General features: G+C 48.8%; 1 protein-coding gene across 4 annotated transcripts in view; it reads left to right on the top strand.

Annotated features, from left to right (window-relative positions):
• The window catches only part of RPTOR (regulatory associated protein of MTOR complex 1), a 157316-nt gene that overhangs the window by 120931 nt on the left and 10115 nt on the right, over nucleotides 1–26270 (top strand). For 2 of the 4 annotated variants that reach the window (XM_074847028.1, XM_074847026.1), the window contains 8 exons: nucleotides 580–763; nucleotides 2582–2692; nucleotides 10435–10540; nucleotides 12877–12991; nucleotides 13392–13516; nucleotides 14739–14843; nucleotides 18863–18910; nucleotides 25557–25663. In XM_074847028.1, coding sequence (XP_074703129.1) covers nucleotides 580–763; nucleotides 2582–2692; nucleotides 10435–10540; nucleotides 12877–12991; nucleotides 13392–13516; nucleotides 14739–14843; nucleotides 18863–18910; nucleotides 25557–25663 — 901 coding nt within the window. The remainder of the gene's footprint in view (nucleotides 1–579; nucleotides 764–2581; nucleotides 2693–10434; nucleotides 10541–12876; nucleotides 12992–13391; nucleotides 13517–14738; nucleotides 14844–18862; nucleotides 18911–25556; nucleotides 25664–26270) is intronic. The other 2 variants (XM_074847029.1, XM_074847027.1) reach the window with 1 other exon arrangement.

Raw genomic sequence — 26270 nt, 5'->3', positions numbered from 1 at the left:
ATGGTATGGGCAAAGCGAGGATTTGAAAATTTTATTATTTCCCAAAACCTGCTCTCCAAGAGAAAACACCATGCTTTAGATCTGGCGGTCCCGTAATCAATGAGCACCAGTAAGATGTGAAGTTGGAATGGAGGGGCCAGAACCGCACAGTGGTGGTTTTTTAGTGTTTTCTATAGTATAATATAACTGTGCAATAAGGTGCAAAAATCTCAGTTTACATGTAAATTAAAATGCTTTTCTGTGGGCTGACAGGACTTCCAGTCTCCCCATGGAAATCCAGGGTGAGTCGGTGTGCCTTAGGTCACACATCGTGACCTGTGACTGTTGGACCTGCAGCTTCCCAAAATGTTAATTTTTTTTATCTTCACTCTGGAGTTGGCACAGTCAAGGTTCACTCTTGTTTTGGGGTTTGTATGTCTGTTGGAGGGGATTGGGGGGATTGCGTTCTTCTGTTTTTGTGGAGGAAGCACAGCACTGAGGTATAAACCTTAAAGAAACCAAGTAAAAGTGACGTAATTCACATGCGGGAGTCTCGTGTCCAGTGATACCTAAATCCTTTCCCTCTTTTTTGGTCTTTAGAGGGTCACCTCCAACCACCAGCACAAGCAGCTCCAGCCTGACGAACGATGTGACCAAACAGCCGGTCAGTCGGGACATCACGTCTGTGAGACCCGCCAACGTCGGCAACATGGGCGTTCAGTACACTCCCCACTCCCACCAGTTCCCCAGGACAAGAAAAATGTTCGACAAAGGGCCAGAACAGGTGAAGAGACTTTCCCTTCAGATCTGAGTGCTTCCCCACTTCACTGGGGTTTGTTACACGTTCTGTTCTTTGGGGTTTATTTCTACATATCTCTTGTTTGCTTCGAGCTGCTCTTAACTCCAGACTGGCTTCCTCTAACCAGTAAAATAAAAACTGATTAATTTTTTTTTCCATCAGGATAAATTTTGTTTTATAGCTTTTGATAGGGCATTATTCACTTCTGCTACTAAGAAGTGTTTAATCAGAGTTGATTGCTTCGTCTTTCATAAACATTTGTCTGCATGAGTGATAATGCAGAGCCAGATCTGTGACCCTCAGATGCTTCTTCTCCAACCTCAGCAAAGCAGCGACTGAGGAGGAAGAAGGGGAGATTCTTCTTCGTTTGACATACAAAGTGGCGTTCCTCTTGAGAGTCTGGTCGGTGCTTTTGCAGCGGAATATCCACCTTCATTCCAGCAGCCCGTGCCCAGCCCACACTGGGCAGCCCCTCTCCACTCTCCGCAAGGGAGGATGCGAGTCCAGACTGTTACTGGGAGGAGCGAAGCTCGTTACAGGCCCCGCTGCTGGGGGAGAGCGGCTCCGCTCAGAGCTGCGAGGGCCTCTGGCAGAAGCGGCCGGGTCTCCTCTTCCCCGCGCACGGGCGAGCCAGCGACGTTTTAGCATTCTGTAAAGACAGTCATAGGGCCTGGGCGTTCTTCCATTTGCAGAAGCATGAAGGGCTGATGTGGTGCCAAGTAGAGCAATTAGTCAGATTTTAGTATGCACAAAGGATTCTGAATGTCACCTTCAGATGACTTCAGATAAGTCAGGTCGGATGACGATGGTGGAGCCCGAGCAGGCTGGGACTTGCTTGTGGCCATCACTTGGAGATAGAGACTGTCACTTACCAGTGGTCAGTGTCCTGCAGGATTCAGCCATCTGCGATAGTTTTGTGTCTACCTCTCCCTCTACTTCTGCGCATTTCTGGGATTTTTGTGGTGCGGGCTCTGTGGCTGAGAGGAGGCTCCGTAGTAATGCACAGAGCGGGGTGGAGAGGGGGCCCTGACCCTCCTTTTCTCCTCCCAGCACTGTAAAAGGGAAGGACTCTCCCATTGGAAGCCGAGGCCTGTGCCTCGCAGCCCACGGGCCAAGTGGGCAGCACACTCTCCGTGTCCTGACTACTGAGAAGTGACTGCTCTTCCCTTCCATCGGTGTTTCTGCCTTTAGTGAGGGATCTCACAGAAGCTTCCGGAGGTGGAGAGTCAGTTCTTCTGTGTGATTACAAGGAAGAAATGTTGAAGCCTTAGCAGGAACAGCTTCACTTCTCGTGGGGATGGCAGCACTAGCCTGGATCGTATTTCTGAAAAAATGCCTGAAACCTGAGTGAATGGAGTAGTTTTTCCATTTTCTTTTCGGATGTCTTGTGCTTCGTAACAGATATTCAATCCATATATGCCCTTGATCTGGAGCTGTGTCTGGCTGTGCTCTATCTTGAATCATCTTCACTGCTCCACTGTTTCTCATGCCAGATGCTTGGGAGACCGTGAGAAAACTCATCCTGGGACTTGATTTTGATGATGCGCTCATGCTTCAGCCCTGATTCATACGGTAGCCTGATTATGTCTTGTGCTGTGCAGATGAGGGAATTGTCGCATTTCCAAAGAGTTAATGTAATGACAGGGATCTTAAAGCTAGATGTCAAAAATGTCATATCCTTGGCAACATGTTTGAGCTTTTTTCTGCCCGGTGATGTGTTGAAGGCTGGGTATTACTATGTGTGCATCTTGCCTGCGTGAATGGGAGGGACGTGGGTTAACATCCTGTTCTCTTTCTGGACAGACCACTGACGATGCCGATGATACCGTGGGACACAAAAGTTTCATTTCGGCCACGGTGCAGACGGGGTTTTGTGACTGGAGCGCCAAGTATTTTGCTCAGCCAGTCATGAAGGTAATACTTCATTATCTCTGTGCGTGCTTTCTGCATCACGGCACTGCAGCTCCTGAGAAGTGCTGGTGTCCTGAGCGCAGGCTGGTGGCTTCCCCTCCTCTTTTTCCCTTCCTTTTCCTTCAGTCTGGCGAGGGAAAGGAAAGGACTTTGTACTTGAGTGTGACTTCAGAGCTGTGCTCTGCTTACGGGTGCCCGGTAGAGACGCCTTTAACTTGAGAAGGTGATAGTGGCTGGACATCCACATGACTGCCTGGGGGAAACTTTGGAAGCATCGTTGTTTTTTAAAGATTAAAAAAGAAAAAGTTCTATTATGGCAAAGAATGAGGGTGGTAATGACCGATCTCCACTGAGATCTTTTTAGAAGCGTGTTCTGGTAACTAAGTTGGCTTTAAGTGAAATGAGAGAGATGCTGAAGCCTTGGCCCAGGGAAAAAAGCAAAACAGAGCTCTTGAGAGATGGGCAAAGATCATCAGTGACTGGAAAGAGAAACTGTTAAATTCCCAGAATCTTTTAGCCAAAGATCAGGTTTCAATTTTAAGTATGAAATCAAAACAAGCAGTAAATCTTGCCTTATTACAAGCCAACACGATAAGGCAAGCCTCCAGGTACCCGGGGAGTGAAGCAGCACAAACTGTAACAGAACTTTCAGCTTAATTTCTTGGAGGTATTGCAATTTCCATGAATAATAAAGCACAGTTGGTATTAATACCATTACCTGAGCAGCTCCACAATGGATGTTTGTATCCAACCACTGATATTTAAATCTTAATAATGAAGAAATAGTACATTTGATGTGCTGTCTCATCCAGGAATTGCCTCTGAGCCATCCGTCACCGCTCCTTCCACTCTTTAGACGTGTTGAATTGTTTGGTGATGAGGTGAAGCAAAGGAGTCACATGGCAGCCAGTCTCTGTGTAGCTTTGATTTCTTTAGAGAATCACCAGGAGGAGAGACTAGATGGTAAAGCGATTGCCTGACACTTCCTCAGCTCTAGTGAAATTAACTTTCTTGTGATATCATTAGCAGAATAATTCATTAGGACATACAGCTGGCCTGTGGGGCTTGGTTTGCTTGGTCAAGCGCTTTAAACCAAGGTTTTTTCTCATCAGGATGAGTTTTGGTGTCTTGATTCAAGTCCAGAAGAGAGTACAAGAGGGGAGGAGGAGGGGGATGTTGCTCCATCTCTTAGTTCTTATTAAAAACATTTGTCTGCTTTTTAAGGAAAGCTCTTCCCAGTGAAGAGGGGTGTCTTTATTAATAAAATAAATCAGTGTAGACAGCCAGTCAAAGGCAGGATCAGCGCTCTGTGTGTGTGTATGGGTTTACTACTTCGTGTGCTAAAATAGAGAGAATTAGGGGAGGCAATAAACGATGTGGAGCATTTCTGTACTAATTTACAGAAGCCAGGAAAGGGGACTCATGGGAATTGAGGGCTTCCCCACACCCCCATGGTCTGTCTCTTCAGCTTTTACTGGCGTAGCAGCGTGTGTGGCAGCGATGGTTCTTGTAATAGTTTCCTAAGTGTTTTTGTTTGGAAATACTGACTGGGGTTGAGTTTCCTGAGCACAGACTGTCCTCAGTAGCGATGTTTTAGGTAAAAGTTTAAGCAAAACAAAATCTTGTTTTCTAATAAAACAAGGAAGAGAATTGATTTCCCCATTGCTTCTGTAAAGCAGCTTTAAAAGGCCAAGTAGAGGGTTTCTGCAGAAAAACGTGTGTGTTATCCAGTCCTAACAGGGAATTAGATGTAACATGGTGTGCAAGAAGAAATCCTTCTACGAGAACTTTCTTTGGTGTTCCTTGATTGCTGCTTGTGTAATCAGCAGGACTGGCCATCCTGTGGTGGCTGAGCTGCTGCAGAGTGCTCCTTTCCCAGAACTGCTGTTCCTGCAGGAACAAAGAACAAACAGCCCTGGCTGGTGGCTGTTGTCTTTTGGGAACTTCAGCCTCATGAAAAAGGCAAAAAGTAAAGTCTACTGAGTACTGGTGGAAAAAGATGACATTGATGTTTAATTCCGACACTTCATTGGAGATGCTGCCTACCATCGTAAACAGGGAAAGACAAGACAACTATTCCTGTAATGAATAAACATAAAATGACTGTGAGTGCATCTTAGTCATATTTAATTTATGAATTTAGTTTTGCTTCATAGACCTTGCTCCAAGAATGCCTTCACTGGAAAGATTGAGGGATTAATTTCCAGTGTAAATCACTGGCTCGGTTTCAAGCCATCATACCGAATTTGATTTATTGATTATCTAATCAAATAAACGGAGAAAATACTGCATTGTGAATTCTCAGTGTGCCAGGAAAAACAAGATACCTACCCTCATCCTGAAAACTCTCGTGGCAAAAGGCTGTTCTGTGAACCACGGGCGGTCTTGGCCCGAGAGGCCCAGGAAAGCCTCGTGCCAGCTGTCAGGAAGCCCTGAGTCAAGGGGAGCGGGAGCAGCATCTGTCATTGCCAGGACTGGCAGATCACGCAGGCAGGAGCTGGTGAGGATCCTGGAAGGTGAGAATTACATAAGAAATCCTTCCTGATAAATCCCTGCCTTAACTTCAGCACCGTGCTTGGCCGTTGTTCAAAGTCCCGGTGGAGAAATGAGCCTCCGTGCGATTGCTGCAGTAACGTTAACTGGGGAAGAGCTGGATTTACTACTGGAGCCGTCTGCTGAACCTCCCCTGCTCCCCTCCAAACGCTCGCTGCCGTGTCGAGAGGGAGAGACAAAGTGCTAAAGGAGAAAAATTTCGTTGGTTTTCAAATGACGCTGCTTGGTGGGAGCTTTCAGGATCGTAACTGGCTTCTGTGCGAGTGGAAGCTCGGAGCTGGTGGGAGCAGGTGGCGTGGCTGATCCTCCCCGGGCAGCACTGCCCGTGACGCTCGTGCACCACCGGGAGCAGCAGCCAAAACCGGGCCCTTGCGTACTGAAATGACTTTCTGAGGCTTAAATGGGAGCTGGCTGGGAGGGAGACAGACATGAATGATGAGCTTAAATAGTTCCTTCTTTTGAATAATAATTTCTGTTTTCCCAGCCAGCAGCAGCTGGGCTGGAGGTCACAGCTCTCTGCTGCACACGCATCCTGACGTGCTCCCGTGCTTGTGTGTCACCAGAAGCTCCCTCATGACGTGTTCTGTGGGGTTCATATTTTCTTAGATTGTTGCTCCCTCCTGACAAGAGCAGCCGTAGAGCTCTGCCCTGCAGGCGGGTGGGCGTGGGGGCAAAGGGCTGCGTTTTGCCTGCGTGCTCCGACTCCTCCTGCTCGCTCAGTGCGAGCTCAGACGGGCTGAGGGCTCGGCTGGTCAAACCTTGCCTGTTCAGCAGAAGTACACTAATGGCCTGTGTCACGCTTAACTAAACTAGCTTAGAGCATCTCTGCTAGATTACAGTTACTTGCAACACTTTTTAAGGATAAGTTGAGTTCAACAGAGTTTATTTCATTAAGAGTATTGTACGTTTACTCTCTGATAACACTTTAAAAGGACCCACGGGGATTTTTCTGCATTATTCTTGCCGTTTTCTTCTCTGAAAGCTCTGTGGCCCTCCCACAGAATCGTGCCAGGTTTCTTTCTATGCAGGCTCAGGCCCTGTTACTTCTCTTTTTAACTTGCCTGTTCACCAAATTCCAACCAGCATCAATCAGCTTAATGATAACAGTGGGACTGGTGAGCCCCAGAGTCTGCATCTGAAGTGGAGCCACCTGAAGTAAGTATCTAGAGCTCAGCGAGTATATTTTGGGCATTTTCAGCTGTGATCCCAGCTGGACCTGGGGGAAGCTTTTGGACACACACAGATCCTGGCGGAAGCATCTTTGCAGGAACCTCCCTTACCAGTTCCAAGGTGATGACATCCCCTGTCTGCAGAGCCTTTGGCACAGAGACTGCGGTTGTTTGAGTCAACTGTACCGAAGCCAAGACTTTAACATATGCCCTTAGTGTTCTCTTACTGCAAGGAACTGATTGCATCATGCAGGGATAGGTGGAAATAACCCCTCCACAACCAGCGATCCCATGGGCGAGCAGCTGGGACTCCCCTTTGTTCACATCTTCAGAGGACAAAGGGGAAGACAAAGGTGGCAAGAGGCTGACTGTGGAGGCAGAGGCTGCCCGAGAGCAAACGTGGAGTCCGGGAGCTGCAGGGAGATGCCCAGGCACCAGAAGTGGAACCAGGCCAGGTAAAGACACCCTCACTTCTTTGCTGTTCTGGGGGAGGAAGGGCTTTGCTGGGATGGCCTCCAGCTTCCAGGTTTGTCACAGTCAAGCAGCACACCAGCAGTGTGGATGCAAACACGGGAACTGACACAAAAAACAAGTGATTAAATAGGATTCCATGCAGGAAAATCCAGACAGGGCCCTTCTCTCCTCTCATCAGTTGATGCCTCACTCACCTACGCTGGATCTCAGTACCGTGCTGGGGATCTGAGGTAGTGAAATAATCTCTCCCCAGTGTTCTCCTGATACTGAGTCAGCTCTGACTGCTGCCCTGCGCTGGCATTCGGGGTATGTGCAGGAGCTGTGTGCGGTACCAGAGGCTGGGTAGGTTTCTGTGGGGGATCCCCTGACCTGGCATAGCTCAGGTCACCGTTACTCACCCAGCACAAGCATTGTCTCCAGATGGCCAAAGCAATCAGAGGCCACAGCTAACGAGATACAGAAAGATTTTGTCATTGTCAGTTCTGCCCAGACAGCAGAGGAAAGCCTTAAATAGTGGACCGTAAAGATGCCTTTATTTCCTATCTAAGGAAATGATAATAACCATTTTAATTCCTTTTTTAAGGACCTGTGGATGAATGCAGGGCTCGGAGATGCAGGAAGATGCTACAGTTGGAAGGACAGTAACTGTGCTCCAGACACTGCCAAAAGAAGATGAGGTTTCAGTGAGGAGAAAGGACGTACAGTACGTGTGTGAATACTCACGGGGCGGAGCTGGGCCCTGCCTGCAGGCAGCCTGCAAAGGAGGAGGTGCAGGAACCAGCACAAGAGGGGAGAGACGAGCCCCTGCATCCTCCTGCGCCTGGGGAGAGCGTGCTGCGGCCGCCCCCTCTCCGTGAGCTCCCGGCGCGGAGCGCGGCCGGCACGCTGCAGCCCTCGGGGATGTCCACGGAGGGGTCGGCGGTACCACGCAACAAGTGCGTTCTCACACACGGTTTTGAAAGGATCTGTACGTGCATGTTCAAAAAAAATAAATGCTTTGGTGTTTCTGGGGAGGAGGAGTTGTACTCTTTTTACCACAGAATCTTGCAGTCTCACGACGTGCATCACGCAGGCCTTCGCTTGCATTTCTGAGCGGATCTCAGGTGTGTGGGCTTTGGGTTGATAGTGGTTGGACCTTTGATGGTTGGACATTTGGCAGTTTATTGTCTCCAAAGCAATCAATACACACAGTTCTGACTTAGCAAGCAGTATTGGAGGTTTCTCACAAGCCAGCCTGCCAGAATGTCCCCAGAGATCTGTCAGCCCATCGGTGACAAGCTGTGGGTGGTGCTGGCCACGCTTCTGTCTTGGTTTCTTGCTCAGTCCCTTTTGCCATCTGCTCCTCCGCTTGCGGGTGGCACACAGGACACACTGGGCAGGTGGGGCTTTGAATGGAAAGACCATTTCTGCCCCCAAAAGCCCTTTGCCGCTGTTCAGTAGCGGCCAAGCAGAAGCTGGGAGTTCGGGCAGCCCCCGGGTCGTGTGGATGGAGGGGTGTTTGCTGAGCTCGGTGGGAGCCTCCTGGCCTGCGTCTGTGCTTCTTCCCTCGCTGTTCCTGGTGACTGGGAGCCTGCACGCTCCCTGCCTCTCGCCAGAGGATTTCATCCTCCAGTCCCTGGCGCTGAGCGTGCTTCCAGCCGTGTCTGAGGCTTGTCTTGCCATATGCGAGCTACTGATGCTGTAGTGTCTGGGGACCGTACCCTGAGAGATCTCGTTGCAGGAGGAATCTTACTGATACCAGATGATAAAAACAACTGCCTGCTCAGCCTCCTTGGAAGAGTTAAGTTATTTTTCTTCAGACCTGAAAAGCCCAGCAGCTCCTTTAATCTGATATTCTTTATCTGCTCGAATGAAGAGTGCTTTGCTCAACCGCATAACTGCGTATTTCTTAGTCCTAAACTGTGAAAGCCGCTGGGTGCCTGTAGGAGAATTTACCATTCTGCTCATTCCCTTCCCTTCCCCTGGCCTTTTAGGTCTTGCTTTAATTTATTCCCAGAGAAGCTAGATTTTCATTAAGGTGTAGGTGTAATTTCCCTGCTCTCTGATGTATTTTATCTTAGGTTTGTTTATTGCTTTACATTATTGGTCATTTGTCATTGCCTTTCTAATAGATGATGTATTCTTGAAAAATTTAAATAGTAGTGCTTTTTTTTTTTTTTTTTGTCAGGAAGAAAGGTAGAGGGTGGGTTTCTTGTTATTTATTTTAAAGAGGCAGAAATTCAACTCAGTAATAGCTGTTTTCCAAAGCATAGTGCATTTTGAAGATGGTCTATATAATAGTGACAGATGATTTAAGTACTTTCTTATTCAGGAAAAAAAAAGTGTGCATTTGTGGGGAATGGGGAAGGAGTGAAAGGACTTTGTCTTTTATGTCTCTCTTCTACAAGAGTTCTCCTTCTGGAGCAGCCGTCGTCAGGAGAAGCTGGATTAGAGTCTGGCAGCTCAGCCCTTAATTGATCCAGTGGTGTTACTAGTCTTGGGTAATTTTTTAAGCATGAACTAAGACACATCCATACATAACTCTTGCAGTGGTTTGGGGGATGAGATGGTAGGAGTTTATTCCTTCTGATCCTGTCCTTTGACCGAGGGTGGAACACCCGGGGTCTCTGCCAGCCCTCGGGAGCAGCACCTTGACTTCTCAAGTCCCTGGCAGGAGCTGCCGATAGCGCAGGAGCAGAATCCCCCGCTGGCCACCTGGCTGGGGGATGGAGTTTGCAGGAAAGCCATGGAGTAGGCCAGAGCCTGGAGCTGTGGGGTGTGAGTAAATACAATAAAATGGATCGGAGTGGCTGTATACTGCTCCAGGGCCTCTCTCCAATTTCAGGTGGAAGTTTGGGTGTAATCAAACCAAGATGACACAGGGGCACCGTTTTCTTACAGCCAGTTCTGGTGTGGGAAACTGAAACAGCTGCTGTTTCTGTAAATGTGATGTTGGGAACTCGAGCATCTCGGGGATTTGAAAGTAAAGTAATGCCTTTTTTGGCCTGCAGTCATCTATTAATGGCGAAAGAAAGATTTTAATGTTTTCTCAGCCTTCTGCCTGTATCAAAGCTGTGTTCTCTCTTTAATCTGATTTCTACGTGATGCTTTTCAGCTGAAAAGTGTTAAGCAGAGTAATCTGTATCGCACTGAAATCGGGCTTGCAGTGTTTAGGGAGAAAAGGAGTTATGGTGACTTGTGTACAGTAGAAGGAGGTTCCCTACTGACCCGTCGTGTGTGATACAGCGACGGGCGATTTGAATGTACGTGGCTCTTCAGAAACCCCCTGTCATTCACTTTGGACAAATGCCTGTGACTTAAAATAATAGGACAGCAAAAGGAGAGGGGAAGAGATTACAAATGATGGGGAAGATTTAGATCAGAAAGATGCTCAAGTATTTAATAGCATAAGGTCCCATGAGCTCCTCTGGTTACTGCCCGAAGCTGGAGACCCTAGAGAATTTATGGCTTAGTCTGACATGCATGTGTGAGTGTGTGTTACAGAGGTAATTCCTGGAGGTTTGATGGTTACTGTTTTTTTGTGTTGTGAATATGCTGATACACTGAAAGATCCCAGAAGAGCATGACCTGGAGAGCCAGATTCGCAAGGAGAGAGAGTGGCGGTTTCTGCGCAACGCTCGTGTCAGGAAGCAAGCCCAGAAGATCATCCAGAAGGGTGAGTGATTTCCCTCTTGCCCACGCTGCAGGCAGCTTCCTCGAGCTCCGAGCACTGCGCTTACTCAGGCCGCTGACCTGTAAAACCCCAATTAGCGACGACCCCACGCTGACCCTCAAACTGGAAAGGTGCCCGTGCTCTCCGTGTGCCGGCAAGGCGACGCTGCTGTAGGGTGTTTTGCCAACAGTCGCTCACCTTGTCACTCTCAGCTGCTGGTGTTGGTCACCAGACCGGGGGAGCGATCACTTGGGATGTCAAGTGTCTGCCTTCCCCTTTGAAAACTGAACTACGGCGCCGTGTTAGAAAACGCCGCGGTGGGTCCCGGGGGAGCGCTCAGCCGGAGCGTCGCGCCAGGCTGGGTCAGCTGCCGAGTCCAGCGCAGGAGCCGAAGAGTCGTGACTTCTCTGAAGGAGGAGCGAGCGTTGCCGTGAAGGCAGGCTTCCCTCCTTACGAGAGCTGACAGAGCATCCAATTTTCAATGCAGGTGTTGGCTGACGGGCGGCAGCTGAGCTCTTCAGCCGCACACCCGGTCACAGCCGGCGCCTCCGCAAGAGCCGGAGCAGTCGGCATGAAATCGATAACTCCCAGGCCTCTAACAGATGCTATTGATTTACCGTTTGGGCTTTTCCTCCCCGTCCCGTAAAGTTCGGGTGGATACTGTAGGTTGGTTCTAAAGGGGTAGAAGGCAGAATATTGCAGGATAAACCTCAGAGCTGCAGCCTGGCTAAGAAGTCTCAGGCAGTGTTTGACGTGTCAGGCACCGTTTGGACAGCCAGTCCTGGCACACCAGCCCTGCCCAGCTGCTGGATGTGCCCTCGCAAGCTCGGAGACACCTCAGCCATGTCCTTTCACATTCCCAGCTCTGCTGAACTCTAAATGATTGCTTGCTGCTTATATTCCATTATATTATTAATACTTGCATGCACGGCTTTATGTGCTGCTTACACGTTTCCCTCCAACGTGCCTCAGGTTCACGTTTCATTAGTGTGACTCTCCAGAAAGCCGATATTGCTTTTATTTACGACTCTTTATGCCTCTACGAGGCAGCGGTTGGGCTAGAACTCTTTTAGCACAGGAATTTATTCCAATATAGTGGAACCCAATGAAGTTTCCTCAGGAATTTGCATACTTAAATTATTCCTGCCTGTGTGCCTTGAGCAGCAGAAGCTGGGGGTGGCGTTTCTGGGAGCTCCTCTCATGGCATCCCCCCAGCAGCATCCCCGGGGGCAGAGCCTGCGGGTGGGGGCTGCTCCTCTCCTGGGACACTCGCTGAGGCACGCGGAGTTGGAAATAATAATGTGCTGAATGAAGAACTGCCCAAGGCTCAGCCTCCTGCGCATACCTCGTTGTCTGGAGGTTTGCTGGGCTCGAGTCAGTACAACGGCTGGCTTAATGTCATGAAACCGCAGAATATCATAAACCAGAGTAATATAGAAATGAAACTGGAGCCCAGGGTATGGCTTGAGAGATATTTTTGAATACAAAGAGGGGAATTTTTCATGCTTGCCTGAAGAAGTTAAATCTTTTTCTAGACAATGTTCATATCTGGTTGCTTGACCTGAGCGACTAAACTGCCAGTATTCATTAAAAAAAAATGAAAATGTGAAATATTAAAAAGAATTAAAATAGACTTACAATATTTTAATGAAAACTAGATTAAATGGATGCATTCTAAAACAAACTAGAACAGAGTAAATGTCTCCTGGGCTTACGGTTTTGTGTGATGAATTCATGCTGTGCCAAAAAATTGCAGTGTCAGGGGTACCAAAACCGTTTGTGAATAGCAAACTGTTCTGAAGAAGAGATGGGCAAGGTCTTTAACCATCATTTTAATGTCTCTATGGAAAATACATTTTTCATTTGCAAATTAACCTAAAAAGAACCGAAATGGAAGGTTGAATAAATAATCCACAAGTTAAAATGAAATACTGTATTTTAAGTTGGAAAAAAGCGTTCTCATCGGTTTTTTATTTCGAAAAAACAATGCTGATTTTTCTGTCAACACGCACTGGTGTTTCTCTGGGCTTGGTTGGGCTTGCTTGCTGCCTTCTCTTCGGTTACCAAAGCAAAGGGCCCCCTGATTTGTCGCTGCAATTTTTACTTTGTACCTTCGGACACGAGACAATGAGGCTGGAGGAGTCGGGGCTGTCAGATAACTGGGGTCTGAGAAGGTCCTTGAAGGAGGGAAGTGGTGGGGGGTCTGCTGGTGAGAACTAGGGGGGAGGAGGAGGAGGGCGGTGACACGTGGCCCTGGGCAGCTGGGGGGGGTCTGAGCCTCGTCCCTCGGGTGGGATGTTCCCGGGCCCTGAGCCGCGGCTGCCTCCTGTCCCCCGCAGGCATTTCCCGGCTGGATGATCAGATCTTCCTCAACCGGAACCCGGGTGTCCCCTCCGTGGTGAAGTTCCACCCGTTCACGCCCTGCATCGCCGTGGCCGACAAAGACAGCATCTGGTAGGAGTTTCTGCGGGTCTGTGAAGCGGCTGTGGGTGGGTTATCGGGGGACAGGTCCCCCCGTGGCTGCCCTCTCCTCTCTCGGGGCGGGGGAATGGGGCAGACTCCCCCCAGAGCTCAGTGCCACGGTTGTGAGCGTTGCACCGGGGCCTTTTCCCCAGGAGGTGCTGGGTTAGAGCAAGGGGATCCTGACAGATTTACAGTAGCTACTTACAACTGGGCTTTTACCCTGTTCCTTTTTGACGTACATTATTAATAAAATAATGCTGAATGCCAAAGGAGAAAAACAAATTGAATTGGTATCCAACACATTTAATTTCTAGTTGTGCTGTAACGAGTAGATCTCTTTACAGCTTGCACAGAGAACCAACAACTGACCTGATATTTTTTCTTCCCCAAGTTTCTGGGACTGGGAGAAAGGGGAAAAGCTGGACTATTTCCACAACGGGAACCCTCGATACACCAGGATCACGGCAATGGAGTACCTGAATGGACAGGACTGCTCCTTGCTGCTGACTGCCACAGGTAAACAACATATTTTCTCATTTATGAGGGCAGGATTGGGGGCCTTTACAGAATTCCAGGCCATGGAGCTGTTCCAGGCCTCCTGCTCTCCCCTCTATGAGTTGGCCCGAGCTGACCCTCCCTTCGCCTGTGGCTTGCCTGCCTGGTCTGAGCTCAGGAGACATTTCCAGGATCAAACCTGAAAGCCGTTTCTGGCAGTACTGAAATCTCTTCACTGCTTAAATAGGTGCTGCAAAGATTGTCAAATGGCTAACAAGTCAAATGCTTGCTGAAACCATTTCCAATCACAGCTTTATTTGTTACATCATTCCGAGTCTTTACCTATCCCTGCAAATTCATGGTAACCTCCGCCTACTCAGTACCTCGGGCAACAGCATTTTAGTTGGTTAAAAGCTGCTGTCCAGAGCTGAAAAGGAAATCATGCTGCAACCATAAGAAATCAAATTCTGTGTCTTGTGCTGCTTTAAGTCTAGAGCAGGCAGGGCTTATTTTAAGCACTAAACTTCTCAGATAGTTGTGACTTTCTCTCTAGTCCGTATATCTCACCCAGCGTCACGTCAGGGATCATGAAGAGCTCTTTCCCATTCACTGCTCTGTAAAGCTGTGAGTAAGATCTGCTTCTCTCCTGAGGAACCATTCTAAACCTGTCAGTCTAAGTGTTGTCAATAGCTTTTCAAACTTTGCTGAAATGTACAGGTTGGATATAATTAAGAGGTGGAAGAGGAGCCGAGAGGGCCTTCAGAACATTTTCCTTTCAATTTATTGATTCTCAGCACAAAAGTTTCACAGAAGGGGAACAAATTGAAAAAATACATGGGTTCTTGAAAGATTTGCTGCTGATGGGCTGGGCTTTGATTCAGCTGCTTCTGTGGGGTTGTATTTTGTATTTAGCAGAGTACTTTTGTGGCTCTTGGCGCCAATAGCAAGGAGGAGAGAGATGACTCCTAGAGAAAACGAATGGGTCAAAGAAATGGAGCGACATCCGATGTCAGGTGTTACTCGAGGGAAGGAGAAAAGCTCTTCCAGAACAGTTCCCAGTAGAACAATGCTTTAGGTTTTATGGATGTAAGATTAGAGAGGGATTAAGTTCAAGTGACACTCTCAGTTTTGGACTTTGTATGACTACAGTTCCGCTTCTCTTCTTCTTTTGTTGTGCACAAGTAATTATGAGAGTTGCACGCAGTGATGTTGCATCGTGTTCTCTTTTTCTGTGCCCCCCAAGACGATGGTGCCATCAGAGTGTGGAAGAACTTTGCAGACCTGGAAAAGAACCCAGAGATGGTGACTGCCTGGCAGGGGCTGTCGGACATGCTGCCAACCACACGAGGTCGGTTCCCGCTAAGTTTTGTTGGGGGGGGTAAAAATAATTGGTGATGGTAGGATTTTTTTTCTAGGGATGGGGAGAGTAAAGTGGGTTTCTCAACTTCAGCCATCGGTGACATCCTTGTTCAACAGTCTCTGCCTTCTGGAATGGCCTTTTGCCAGGCCTTGGTGAGGAATTAATTTTCCAGGTCTCACAAAACAAACCAACAAAACCGAAAGCCCAACGCAGCAACCTCACACACACACACACTGCAGAACAACCGGAGCAGCCTCCTGCTGGGAGCAGCAGGGTACAAAGTCCTTGTCCTTCCCAGGCTTCACAGCAGCTGGCTTGCCTGAGCCTTCCTCTTCGCTCTGTTCCTAAGGAGAGAACTGTAGAACAACGGTGGACCCGGGCACTGCCCCGCTCCCTGCTTGCCGTGGCAGGAGGTTGTTCTGCCCCTTCGGGTGGGATGGGAGCTCCCATATTGCCTCTTTCCTTCTCACGGGCTGCTCAGCCTTTGCACAGCTTTGCATGTTGCACCTGTGACCTCCTTTAGCCTCAGCTCAAATTTTGGCACTTATTCTTCACTGTTTATTGTGGGTCAGGAGGTGGCAAGAGAATATGCGATCTAAATCTGATGCGTGCAGAAGGGCAGCACAGTTAGACATTGACCTGCTTTGAGCGTTAGAAATATTGGATAGGAAAAGATGTAAAAAGGAGCACTGGCATCCTGCCATGCACAGGATGAAGCCAGAAGACCAGTTTGAGTAACCCTGAAGTCTGTTTTAGGACATTAAAGAAGGTGGACATTTCATCCTTCCAAGGCCTGGTGAAGTACTAGTGCTCTAATGGGGATTCGCTGCCACTTGAATATTTTTAATCAAGGTTTTTCTGAATGTGCCGTGGTTCAATCAGCCCTTGTGGGATTGATGCAGGAGTTGCTGGGTGAGGCTCCCTGACTTGTGCTATGCAGGAGGTCAGATGAGATGACCATCATCATTCATCCTGACCTTAAAATCTGACAGTTCTCATTTCTGAGCTTATGTGGTTCATCACAGGAGCCTGACACAGCTCTTTTAGCTATTCATTGGATTTTCCTAGTGCTGCCTTGTTGAGCTCATATCTGTTATGTTTTCCTTAACACCTCATGGTTCATTTCTGGTGTTACATGAAAGAGGAACTGTATTCGAGGTAACTTCAGGCTCTGTGCCTCGCTGCGGTATGTGCACAAAACTGATTATAAGCTGCTGGAAGTTTGCAGCCTACTGTGAAAATTGCCACGGTCGAAACCTGCTCTTTCAGAGATGTCAGTAAAAGCAGGAGGAAAACAGTGGTAACACACCGAGTGGTGGAAGGGCTGGATCTCCTTAGGCAGAGAGAAAAGTGTCCAGTAGTCGTTCAAGTTGCCCTTTGCAGCGTCACTTGCTCGGTCTGTATTTCTCCCTTGCCAACAGCAGCTTTCCTGAAGGGTGGTGGTGAACATTGACCATCCCTGGGCTCAGGACCTGGCTTCCTTGGTGCTGGTAACGGGCTCACCCAAGCAACTGGGAGTTGCCCCAGGCTGCTCTGGTCATCGGCCTCTTGCTGCATCGTCAGTCGTGTTCAGGGAGGCTGTGACTAAACTTGAGGCGAATTCCATTTTCCTGCCTGACTTCCTACGTGCCCCTTCACAAGGCACAACAAGTGCTGACCATGCCTCGCTCTCTACAGGCCTTTAATGCAGCAGAAAGGATTGTGAGCATCAGTGTTTGACATTGCAAAATACGTGAAGGGCTGAGGCAGGAGCTGATTTAGCTGTAAGAGCTGAGCGATTACGCTTGCCAAAACAGCAGTGTTGAAACTTTGAAGTCTGTTCTCTTTAAGATTGTGGGGTTTTGCCCTTTTCTTTCCCTTATGGTTTTAAGAACTCTGGGTCCTGTTTTCTTTGCCTTTCACCTTTGAAGCAGTAGAACTAGGTTCAGAAGACAAGAAGGACAGATTTCTTTGTGGAGAAATAAATGTAGTCACTTCAAAAGAGCTATGTGGATCGAGTCCCCTTGGAAATGAGACTCTCTGGAACAGTTGCCTTTTGCTGCCAAGACCATAGTTGTGGTCCAGCACTGGCTCATAAAACTGAAGGTGCATCTTTGAAGCTGCAGAGCTCAGGAGTTTTACTGGAGTTTGTTTGCTCCTACTATTGATTTCCTTCTGTCCTCTCCCACACTTTTCCCTGGTGTCATACTCATCTCTGAACTTAATAGTCATCTTGACAGCTACCAGAATACTGACTTTTCCAGGCAGTTTTCCCACTTACAAAAGGAGAGGGATATGCAATACCTCAACACATTGTTTGGAAGCTTGAAAAGCATCCCTGGGTTGTCTGAGTAATGGGAGGTCAACAATAACACGCTCAGGGGCTGCCTGAGAGGGGGCAGCAGACCAGAGTGAGGCCCAGAACTTAAACTTTTACACTCCATAGAGGACTTGGTGCTGCTGTGCAGCCCGATGTAGGAGAAATGAGCTGATACAGCCAAGTTACTGTGTTAAACTTGGCCTCGGTTCATTGCACTTAATAGTTGACTTGAGGCTCAGGGTAGGTGAGTCAGTTCAAACACTGGCAAACTACTGTGTGGGCACCCTCTTTTTTCTGTATAAGATTTTTTGATTTTGATCTTCTTTAGATCTGCAGTCAGGATGCACCAAGAAAGTCTCTCTCAGTCAAAATCAGGGTGTTGAAAGCAGCACTGGGACCAGGTGCTGTAGCATAAGGCAGTGACTGGGAATCTCCAGCATGAGAGATGGAAGGGGCTCAGAAAAAGGCAAAACGCCTGTTGTTAATAGCCTGGTGTTTCAAAAGATGGAGGAAAACTGGAGCATTTTCTGTCGAGCAGCACAGGAAGAGCATAAACCTGATGTGCTCTGAAGCTGTGATTTCGCAGCAGGAGGCTTTGGGAATTCTGGCAGTTTCTGTAGAAGAGGTGTTTGAAGGCTGCGGGTTGTGTGGGCTCGCGGAGCAGCACAGACACCAACCGCCTGGGGTCTGCTCGGTTCGGAGCCGCTCTGAGTTCGAGCAGCTGCGCTCGTGCCTCTGAACAAAACTGCTGTGTTTTGTATTGTGTCTTTGTGACAAAGGGAAACGGGCCACGATCCCCTGGTCAGAATGGCTTTGCCCCTGAAAGCAGTACAGTTCTGGAATTTGGAAAAATATGGAAGTGTAAGCAGCTGCTTCCCAGTGACCAAGCGCTGTCTGCTCCGCTGTTCCCTCCCCAGCTCCTGGTGTGCTCTCTGCAGATGTCTGCCTTGTCCCTCCTCCAGCCCAGCAGAGAACCAGCCTCTTGCTACAGGCTGAGGGGCTCAGCCCAGTGTCTTCCTGAACACCTGCGGCTCCCTGGGCGAGATTTTCCAGGGTTGCCCCACGGTGCCTCTGATTTCCCCGTTTGCTGCCGTGCTCTCTTACTGCCGGGGGGTTTACAGTGGCTAGAAAGTAGTCTGTGTCTGAGGCTAACTTCCCGTTTAAGAGTTGTTTAAACGCAGCACCCGTAAGTGGTTTGCACTCCCTGCACGCTGGTGAGCTGTCTGTTCCCTGCGGCGGGGGGCAGAGGAGCCCCGGTACGGTGGCACTGGCTGCGGGGAGCCCGGACCTGCCAGGGCAGACGCCTCGTGTTCTGTGCTTGGTTTGATTTGTACAGATGCCACGAGTTACTCGGATTTCCGTCTGTCACTTCCTGATGCGTTTTACTTCAGAACAGGGACCAGATCATGCGAAGGATAGTCTCCTTGTTCAAGAAGAAATGTCAAATCTGTGCTGTTGTCAGCCAGCCAGAATACTCACTTCACACATGACAAGCGCCACCGTTGATGGCTTCCCAGGGAATGCTGTGATTGAACTAGTGCCTGCTCTCTGGATGGAGGCATGTGCTGCTCTTGGTGCTTCTGCTTCTCTTTTATGTTCTTTCCTTTAATTTGAGTTGCTTTTTCTAATCCTTTTTTAAGATTTTATTTTTGCTCTGGCTGACCAACTTACCCTTAGCGTCAACCCCTTAATCCCTGTCTTCTCACAGGTCTGGCCCGAAGGGTTTCAATCTATCTTGACAGAAGTAAACAGGGAGGTGAGTGCTTTCTTTCCTGTTACCTACGATCAGCTGGGGTGGGAAGGAGCTCCTCGTCTGCCTCCGGGTTGGTTGACTGGTTGGTTGGTTTTTTGGCATTGTTTGAGTGACTGGTGAGTCCTTGTGGTTCCCGGAAAGCTTTGCTGCTTCTACCTCTCCCGTTCCTTGCCCCGTGCCTGTGTCCGTCCCAGCCGTGGGCAGTGCAGGAGGGCGGCCGTGCCCTCTGGGGGAAGCGGAGCCAACCGCTGGGAAAAGGGCGTCTTGGTGTCGCCCTCCCTGAGCTCTCTGCAGTGAGAGGAGGGGTGGGTGGGATGTACGAGGCTCCCTTTTCCACGACAGGCTCCGAACGTGAACCACCGTTAAGCTAATGTGGATTTTACTGGGGTTTATTTGTAATACACTTTTGCTATAAAGATCATGAGAAAATGAGAAGCTGATGAATCTTTCCCAGGAGGCTTAGAATAGTGGACTTTTGGCAAGGATATGCCTAATAAATTTTACAAATTCTCTTCTTTCACGTGGAAGGAAGGTAAATGAACTCCCAGCCTCCATCTGTAGAAGCCAGGACCGTGCCGTGTCTGCGTTGCTCTGGAGCCTGGTCCCCTCCTCTGCTGCCGAGGGCTGCGGGGGAAGCAGATGGCTCGTGTGTCAGGGCATCTCTGTGTGCGTGCGTGTCCGTGGATGTTAGCGTTGACGCAGTCTTCTTGGGTTATTCATCAATTATGAATGTTTGCTGACTGATAAGAGCTAAATGTGTCTGTAATAATTAATAGGCTGAAGATGATTGAAGCGGTGTGGGATTCAGAGCTCTTGAGCTTGGGGTCTTTGCAAATCTCTCTCTTACTGTTCAGAGACAGAGCACCGGGACAGGAATTAGCAAAGCCGATGTGTTGCCGTTAGTGCCTGGCTCTGCATTTCACTCAGGAATCCACTGGCAGACAGAAAGGCTAAAATTAGTGAGACTTGGCTGGAGGGAATTCCCCACTCAGTAAATCTGGACAGTTTAGGGAAATACCAGCCACTCCCTCACCGGATCGATACTGCAGGTGCCAAGCGATCGCCCTCTGTCCCGGGCACACAGATAAGTGGGAATCAATAAAAAGCATTCACCAGCGTTTTCTGGCCAGGTGTTCTCCTAGTGAAAAATGCAGCAAGGTGATTCCTTCTCTCCCATTGAAGAAGTCTTAAAAATGTATGAGATTAGCTATTTGCTTGATGGCAAAATCCATCGGCAATATTTAGATAAAATACACCAGTTTTGTTGCTAAAGCACAGGAAATCTGTTCTCATTGCCTAGGCTTCTGTGAGGAATTTTTGCAGAAAGATAAGGGAGTACCTCTTCATTCTCACATCGCTCAGTGCTGGTTTTAGGCAGGAATCACCGGGCACTGCTGTATTGCAGATCAGTGATTAAAAATTAGAGAAATACCAATGGCTTAATGGTCCAGGTCGTATCAGGCCACTGTGCAAGTCAGCCCAGGAATCGCTGACGTTCCTGTGAGGCCCGAGCAGCCGCAGCCGGCACGTTCAGCATCGTGAAGGCAGGTGAGCTAGCAGGAGCCTCGAGACGTGCGAGTGTGACCCTCTGCCCAGGCTGCTTCGCCTCCTGCTCCCTCAGAGCTCTTCTGGGGTGTCTCAGCACACCGCAGCGTTGCCCCCCGTCGGCGTAACTGAATGTGACACGAAAAAGGAGACCGTGTTAACAAGAGAATATCCATCTGACCTGTGCTCACCTCTCTCTGTCGCTGCCTCGTGGGGGTTGTCGGTGCTGAGATGTAAACAGCCATAATCTGGTTTACCCCAGAAAATTTGTACTGATGCCAAGCAAGAAAAAATAAGCACAGACTTGCCAGTTCCTTGTTTCCTTCCTGCTCTCCCGAGACTTCGAAACAAAGTGAAAGACGTCAAATACCTGCTCTGCAGAAAAACAGGACCTTGCCCTCTGGAGGCTCTGCTCCGAATCCTGCTGACTCTTCTGGCAGGCAGTCAGCAATCCAGATGGGGAGAGGGTGGAGAGGCAGCATCGGCGTGTTCTTAGAAATAAAAGTTAGCAGCTCACTGGAAGGGAAGTTTCACAGGGAGCTGCGTGGGGCAGCCTGCCGCGGAGAGGAGCCTTGGCAGAGGGAAGGCTCTAACCTGCAAAAGGAGCAGATCAAACTCAAACAGAGCTTATACTGGAGAACAAGAGGGAGAGAGAAAAGTAGAGTGAGTCTTCCCGCATCTCTCCAGGGGTTGGTATCTGGTCCTTTAGGAATAAAAAGTTTGGGAAAAGCACCCTATTTCTGGTGAGATTTTTTTATGGCAATAAAATAATTGGAGAAATTGCAGCTCCAGGGGTTTGTGTTCTTTTAATTGGATTCCCAGCATCACAGCTACTCTTTTCCTGTGCTGCGCATAGTCCTTGGCATCCGAAGAGTGACACTTTTTGAAAAGATGTTGTAGAAATTAATGAGTGAGGTCATACAACCCTCCCACTGCTTCCTGGAAATTAAAACAGTGATGTGCCTCATTGCTCAACCAGGAGGGCCCATGATTAAAAGATCATCAGTCAGAATCCGAGATGCTTTTATATCGTGTTCTCTATGTAGGTATTCCTGATTTCATTGAAATGCCAAGCACAGGTTGGTCACGTTCCAGTGACATTAAAAATAAGTGCAAACACTCAGAATGCAGCTGCTTTCAACACCAGTGTTATTTACTGAAATTTTTACAAGGAACTATCCCATCCAGGGAAATATCTGTTGCTCCAGGGGAATCCTAAGGGAACAGCCATAGAAAGTTACAGCTTCAAGAACAGCTTGTATATAAACAGGCATCATACAGAAACGCAAGTACTTGTGTTAAAAGACTCAAAAAAAACCCAACCAAAAAACCAACAAATCAAAAAAACAACCAAAAAACCCACCCAGAAGAAAACCACAAACCTTTAAAAATTTCTTTTCCTGAGCTGTGGAAGATTTGTTGCTCACTATCTGAGAGCATAACATTCCTTTACGGGAAAACTGTGATCTCAACTGATGACGCATTAAAAGAAGTGTATTGCTAGGATGCCTGTTTCTGCAGTTCATCAGCTTCCGAGAGCGCCCCAGCGTCGCCGGGGCCTTCCTCAGGCGGCTGCACTGGTGTCACAGCGTTGCCCATTTACGCCGTTTCTGTAAGGAGGTGGCAGCTTGGAAACGGGGGCAGGTAACGCGGAACCTGCCTGCGTGGCTCCGGCCAGCAGCTGGGAGCGTTTGGGTTTGCCGAGGTCGTTACCTTTTTGCCAGGATGAGCCTGAGAAGCATCTTGGATGCCAAACGTGCGAGCCAAAACCCAGCAGGTGAACTGCACTCTCTGTTGTAACATCCTGGAGAAGGACCTCTGTTAATTAGAAAGGAAATGATAATTAGTATTAAGTCCCACGTTTGCTTCTCATCCCAAAATAGTAGGAATTTAACATATAAACATGAGTCAATACTGTATCATTCCCACCATGAAAACGTTTGCTTGTACGTAGAAATAGTTCAGCTATTTATGTCCCATTTCATGCTGTGAGTGTCATCTTTGAATTTAACATTTCACAGTCAGAGGAAGCTTTCCTTCCCTGTTACACGCTTGCGAATGACTTAAATTTATGTACAAAGGCTTTTCTTCTTTTCAGACACACTTGAATTCTGGTTTAGCATTTCCAGTGGCATCCTAGGGTCCCCTTTCCCCCTTCCCTTCTCCTCCTTCTTTGTCAGGGCATCTCCTGGGCTGCAGCAGGATGGAGCCCCCTGGCCCGGGGCTGGTGCTCGACTCGGGCATGACCTCTGCAGCCAGGACCCGCCACCCTCCCGGGCTGCAGACCCCGGCGGGAAGGTGCCGGGAGTCCTCCTCGGCTGCGGCTTTCACGCAGGTATCCCGTTATTTCTGATGCCTGCGTTGGGTGGTGTGGTGGGAGCACCCTCTGCTCGGAGACCACCTCAGCCACCCCCAGCGCTCTGCATCAGCACCAGCAAAAAGCACATTTCATATTTTCTTGAGAGAATAAGGCAGCCAATGAAAGAAAGGGAAGATCCCTTGTTAGGGGATGATCAAAATGCTGCACTTCCCTCTTCCAGAGAGCAGAGATTTTCATTTATATGGACTGTTTCAGTTCTATAAAAAAGGCAGGAGCTGCACTGGCTGCTTGGAAGAGCAGGAGCTGCGTCAGACCCCACTGTCACCTCCCTCCGTCCTTTCCACCCGTGGGCTCTCTGTCAGCCCCTGCTCCGGGGTGAACCCTTGTCCTTTCTATCTGGTTCTCTCTCAGGGAGATCCCTGTGCCGTTTTACATAAAGTGAAACCCCCTCTGGAGCTGCTTCTCTCGGTGAAACTTTCCCCAGCCTTCTAGATGGCATCACTGAATATCCTCAGTGCTTAAATCCCTGACAGATACACCGAGATAAGCACCAAAAATGTCAGTCATCGAAGTCACCGTCTCTATCCCCCTCCACAGCAAAGACACCCGCAACCGCAGCGGGCTGGGAACTTGCTACTGATCAGACTGAAGAAAAACATTGTCTTCAAACTGGGGAATGTAACTGGAAAATTGGGATCTTTAAAACTGCCGACGAGCACGTTGCCCACTTAACTCCATCAGCGATGGCAATGGCGGTGTCTGTCGCCGCCTGCCAGGTTGATCTTGTCACATGGGCCATAAACAAGATGACAAATGAAAACACTTCAGCGATGTTTATCATCTAAATCACTGCCTGCCTGTTTGCCTCGGATCTCTAGCCACCCTCGGAGCTGCCAGGCAATCTGAAGTAACAATCAGTTTGACTCGCAAGATAAAGATACAAGCTCTCGGCTTTGCTGAGAGCCCCGAGTTTCCTGCGCTGAGATGACGGACTGTCAATGAGTGTCAGTAATCTCCTCGGCGGGGTGCAGCAAGAGCAGGAAACGGCTTGGATGCGATGCTTGGGAAGGGGAGATGGGCAAAATGTTTTATCTGGATCTGTACAGAACAGGGTCATTTCATCATCTTTAAAGAAAACTTGGTGTTTATGGAATGCCTGTTTTTATCTTTGTGCCCTCTAAAGGCGTTTGGTCTGGTAAAAAGTACTTATGGCCCTTTGGTGACAAAGACCATGTTGGAGTAGGTTTAAATTTCCTGCTGGGGCTAATTCCTAGCAGTAAATTGAGACAAATTTACTTTTTTACCTTATGGACAAGCAAGTTGTGGAGTGGAAATACAGGAATCCCACTGAAGGCGACCGCAAAGGGCTCGGAGCAGGAGCCTGCAGCCCTGATGCATTGCAGAGTGCTTTCTGACTCGGGCTGCCTGTGGTTATAAAATACTTCTCAGCACCAGAGTCTCAGTTTGGCACAGACGAGAGGGTGAACTGCAGCTCTGCGAGGTCAGGATGCTGCTTCTGCCTCTGCTGAAGGGAGGGCCCTGCCCAAGGAGGTGAAAACACACACAAAAACTGGAGGTTTTTCTCTGGTTCCCTCGTGTAGCGCTCTTGGGGTTTTTTTGTTTGTGTTTTTCACGTATGAATAAGAGTCTCCATGGAAAACCTGTAGATTTGGGGTTGGTCAGCCTTTGCAGTATAAAAAGTAGAAGATAATTGGTGTACAGCTCTCTGCTTTAAGCAAAACGTTTCTGTACTGTGGAGGCAGCACACAGGTACGAAGAAGTCCCTTCTAATTAAATGTACAAGGACTGTTCCTCGGAGGTTTCCCCTGCCGAATCAGGGCTTTCATTGCCAGCGATTTCCCAGATCTCAATATCTGTTTGTTCTGACACCGGTGTGCTCTGTGCTTAGGAGAGCCAGCTCGCTCGATGGCTTTTGGACATCTTACTCCTCCAGCTGGGAAAGGAGGGGCCGTGCACTTCCCCTTCTCTGGAAATTGCCGTACCGGCACAGTTCGCCTGTTCGCACACTCTGCCCGCTGTCTGTAAGCAGGTGCCCGTGTCAGGTGTTTTGGGGATAGAAAATCCCTTGTAATTCTCTTACAGCATGGGTGGAACGTTTTTCTAAACTTCACCTAGCAATCAGTTTATGCCCTCAAAGATGAGGAGCAAAAGCTCTCATAAATGTGTTTTAGCTAGTGTAATTGCAGAATGTTCCCCTCCTTATCTGTCTGTATAGCAAATTGGTTTTTACTCCTACCAAGTAGTTTAATTTCAATACCTTGCGGCAATGACTTTGCTATTGCTTGTTTAGAAACATCTCCCCTTAGCCACGTATTTCTGTGAGAAAGAGGGATCATGGTAATCCAGAGGCTCTCGGGTCTTGCTGTGTGAGGTGTCACCAGTTCAGTTGACTTCAATCATCACTTAATCTGGTGTTCTCATAGTGATGGATAATTATATTAAGACTCCCTTGGAAGTCCCCAGTAGCTGGCAAAGCCCCTGGAAGGCCGGATTCACCTGCCTGCAGGGCCACCTGCACCTCGGCTTTTCTAAGCCCTTATGGTAGACAAAGGGTCAGAGATGTATTTTGGACTCGAATCCAGGACCAGCTGATTTGGTCCCAGTTGGAGGACGTATGGACGTGTGTGTATGTAACTTTACATTTCCTCTAGTAACAATAGTTTCTGTAGCATGAGGTTATGAAAGCTGGTGTTTTAATTAGTGCGGCTCTGCCTGTGCTGATGCAGAGAGTAATTTGTGTGCCCTGCCTGTGTTTTACCTTAGGAGCAGGAATGGTGGTCGACTGGGAACAAGAAACCGGGCTCCTGATGACATCGGGAGATGTGAGGATAATCCGGATCTGGGACACAGATCGGGAGATGAAAGTGCAGGTAACATCTGCGTGTTCGTCCCCTTCGCCTCTTCCCTCCCAGAGGTGCAGGGAGTTACCCTGTGCGCAGCCAACGCACCCGAGACGCGTCTGCGGAGAGCTGACAGGCTCTGCAGCTCCTGCTTCCCCGCTGCAGAGTCATGTTACAAGATAAATAAAAATACAGACGTACTTAGCGAGCGTGTCAGGTCTTTCCTGGAAGCTGCTGCTGTTATTGTGGGCAGCGCGCAGCGGCGTTCGGGAAAGGTGAAGCTGTGAAACGCAGAGGCGGGCACCGGGATGCAGATAGGGTTTCCTATTAGCACGTAATTGAAAGAGTGTAAAAATTCTTGAGGAAACATGGTGAGTTGAGTCACCGGTAGAACGTTCTGACTTACTGCTGCCGTCTCTGCTTCTGCGGGATACACACGGAGCTAATTACAGAGCAGCTCTGCTCTCGTCCCTACCACCCTTAAAGGGCTGTTTTTGGGAAAGCCGCGTCCGCGCAGGGAGCGCTTACGTACCTGCCCAGTCCCCTCCCGAGCGGGGACCCCTGTGCTCAGCAGCACAGAAACACGAGCGTTCCCTGACTCGCCCTGGGCACGTGCAGCCCATGGAGCTGTTGCCGG

The sequence above is a fragment of the Strix aluco genome, chromosome 21 (assembly GCF_031877795.1).
Source record: "Strix aluco isolate bStrAlu1 chromosome 21, bStrAlu1.hap1, whole genome shotgun sequence".
Lineage (NCBI taxonomy): Eukaryota > Metazoa > Chordata > Aves > Strigiformes > Strigidae > Strix > Strix aluco.
This window is presented reverse-complemented; position numbering and strand designations above follow the sequence as displayed.